Genomic DNA, 1,887 nt, shown 5'->3' with positions numbered 1-1,887 from the left:
ACTTCAATATGATCCTGTATTCATCCTATGAAATTCACAAAATGATCGAAAAGCAGCGTTCAATATAGACTTCACAGGAACAGAAAGCATTATCAACAACCGTTGAATCAAACGTTAATCAAATACCATAATCACATTCGACCTTTGGATAAACATAAAGCCGACCGCTTGATGACAAATTGCTACAGCATTACGATCTCGTTGCCCTTCTTCTTGTGAAATACAAGCTTCTCGGAAACTCACCCATAGATAAACACAAACGCGGCGCGTATAATCATTGATCCAAGGGGAGAACAGAGCTGGCATTCTCATGCGCATCTCATCTCGCGTCTCGGGAGTTCAGTACGAGTCTAGCCTTCACCAGCTGCACTTGTCACGCGAGTCCACATTTGAAAAAGAAATCTAGTTTGATTGCAATCATGGACATCGAGAACGACCTTGATCGAACACCGAGAATTGTAGCGTCCACTGTGAACCGAGAGGTATTACATAGAAAGGAAAGAGGTTGACTAAGTTTTTCACCGAAATTGCGTTTATCCATAGATTGACCCAGTGACAGGTGAAGTGATCCCGGACGTGAACATCTACCAGCAGAAGAAAAATCTATCCCAGGGGATGATGGATCTTGCTCTGCTGTCGGCAAACGCTAACCAGTTGCGTTACCTGCTGGAGACATTCTCCCGCCATCCGTATTACTATTTCAGTCTGGTCTTCATTTCGTTGAGCTTGATCATCCAGGTTGCGGTGGGAGTTGGTTTGATCATGAACAGTCGGTACGACGTGAACGACCGACGGGAGATCTGCAAAGCGAACCGAATCAACAATATGGTCACAATTGGGATTTTTTTTATCACGCTGGTCAATGTGCTCATATCGGCTTTTGGAGTGGCACCCCGAGTGAGCTGAGGGTGTGCCCTGAGATTCCTTTTGTGATAAGCATAGGTTTTCGTGTGGCGATCTCGTTGTTGTGATAGTAATTATTGGCATAAACTTGCGTTTACGAATTGCGTATTGTTGATTGGAGATGAGATGCTTCGTGCTTCGGATTGAAAAACAATTGAATGCAATTATTCACACCAGCGTATTAAGTGTCAGTTCCAACTCGTTTTGAATATGATTAAGATGTTAGATATTAATCCTGCTTTGTTGTAATTTTTGCATTTGCTTTTCGAATAAATGCTCATCCTATTGAATACGGACTCAATCAAAGAATTACATTTGATATTCCTGAATTCCCGCAATCCGCAAAGGCTGTGTGTTATAGATTTCCCACAATAATCTGTTCATAACAAATTTCACTCTACCGTTAGTAAATGTACGGAGAGATCGTGCCGATTCTAGGAAAAAAACAAAAGCATAGTTTTTATAGGTACCGTTTTGTCTCAAATTCCGAACACTTAAGCTTTGATGGCATTTAAACAGTGTCACATTACACAAAATGGTACTCATTCGCAAAATTAATTTTATTTTTGGATACAATGGAGCCTTATTTTTCATTTGACTACAAAAAAATGATTTACAAATATGTTTTCATGATGAAAAACTGAAAATTACATTAATCACATTTGTCCGAAATTCCGAACACCATTTTTGTCACTGACTCATATTCCGAACACTTTTGTCTCAAATTTCGAACAGCAAAAATGCAAAAATGCATTTTCAATCATAACTTTTAAACTATTGAACTGATTCATTTGATCGATGTACCAAATTAAAGTCAATTAGCTAGTCTTTATTGAAAAATATTATGCTCGCAAAAAAATTGGATTTTGCATTTGTAATTATTGATTGTATTTGTTTCTTATAGTTTATATGGTTTCGGGACCAAGGGTGCTATATTGGTATCGATACCTGTAAATGATGTCAGAATGAAGTCTATAACCTAAA

General features: G+C 38.5%; 1 protein-coding gene across 1 annotated transcript; it reads left to right on the top strand.

Annotated features, from left to right (window-relative positions):
• Positions 1–350: 350 nt before the first annotated feature.
• LOC129770847 (ninjurin-A-like) lies at positions 351–1,887 on the top strand. Its single transcript, XM_055773972.1, has 2 exons — positions 351–482; positions 544–1,887. Exons 1-2 carry the CDS (start codon positions 420–422, stop codon positions 904–906), a joined length of 426 nt encoding a protein of 141 aa, XP_055629947.1. The 5' UTR covers positions 351–419; the 3' UTR covers positions 907–1,887.

This window comes from Toxorhynchites rutilus, chromosome 2 (genome assembly GCF_029784135.1).
Source record: "Toxorhynchites rutilus septentrionalis strain SRP chromosome 2, ASM2978413v1, whole genome shotgun sequence".
Classification (NCBI taxonomy): domain Eukaryota; kingdom Metazoa; phylum Arthropoda; class Insecta; order Diptera; family Culicidae; genus Toxorhynchites; species Toxorhynchites rutilus.
The sequence above is the reverse complement of the archived record's forward strand: the minus strand, read 5'-3'. Positions and strand labels throughout refer to the sequence as shown.

What these genes read in the sequence shown, in the direction of transcription:
- LOC129770847 (XM_055773972.1), top strand. Translation starts at nt 420, where the DNA reads ATGGACATCGAGAACGACCTTGATCGAACACCGAGAATTGTAGCGTCC. An exon ending in CGTCCACTGTGAACCGAGAG is followed by an intron (nt 483 to 543) that starts GTATTACATAGA and finishes GTTTATCCATAG; the next exon opens with ATTGACCCAGTGACAGGTGA.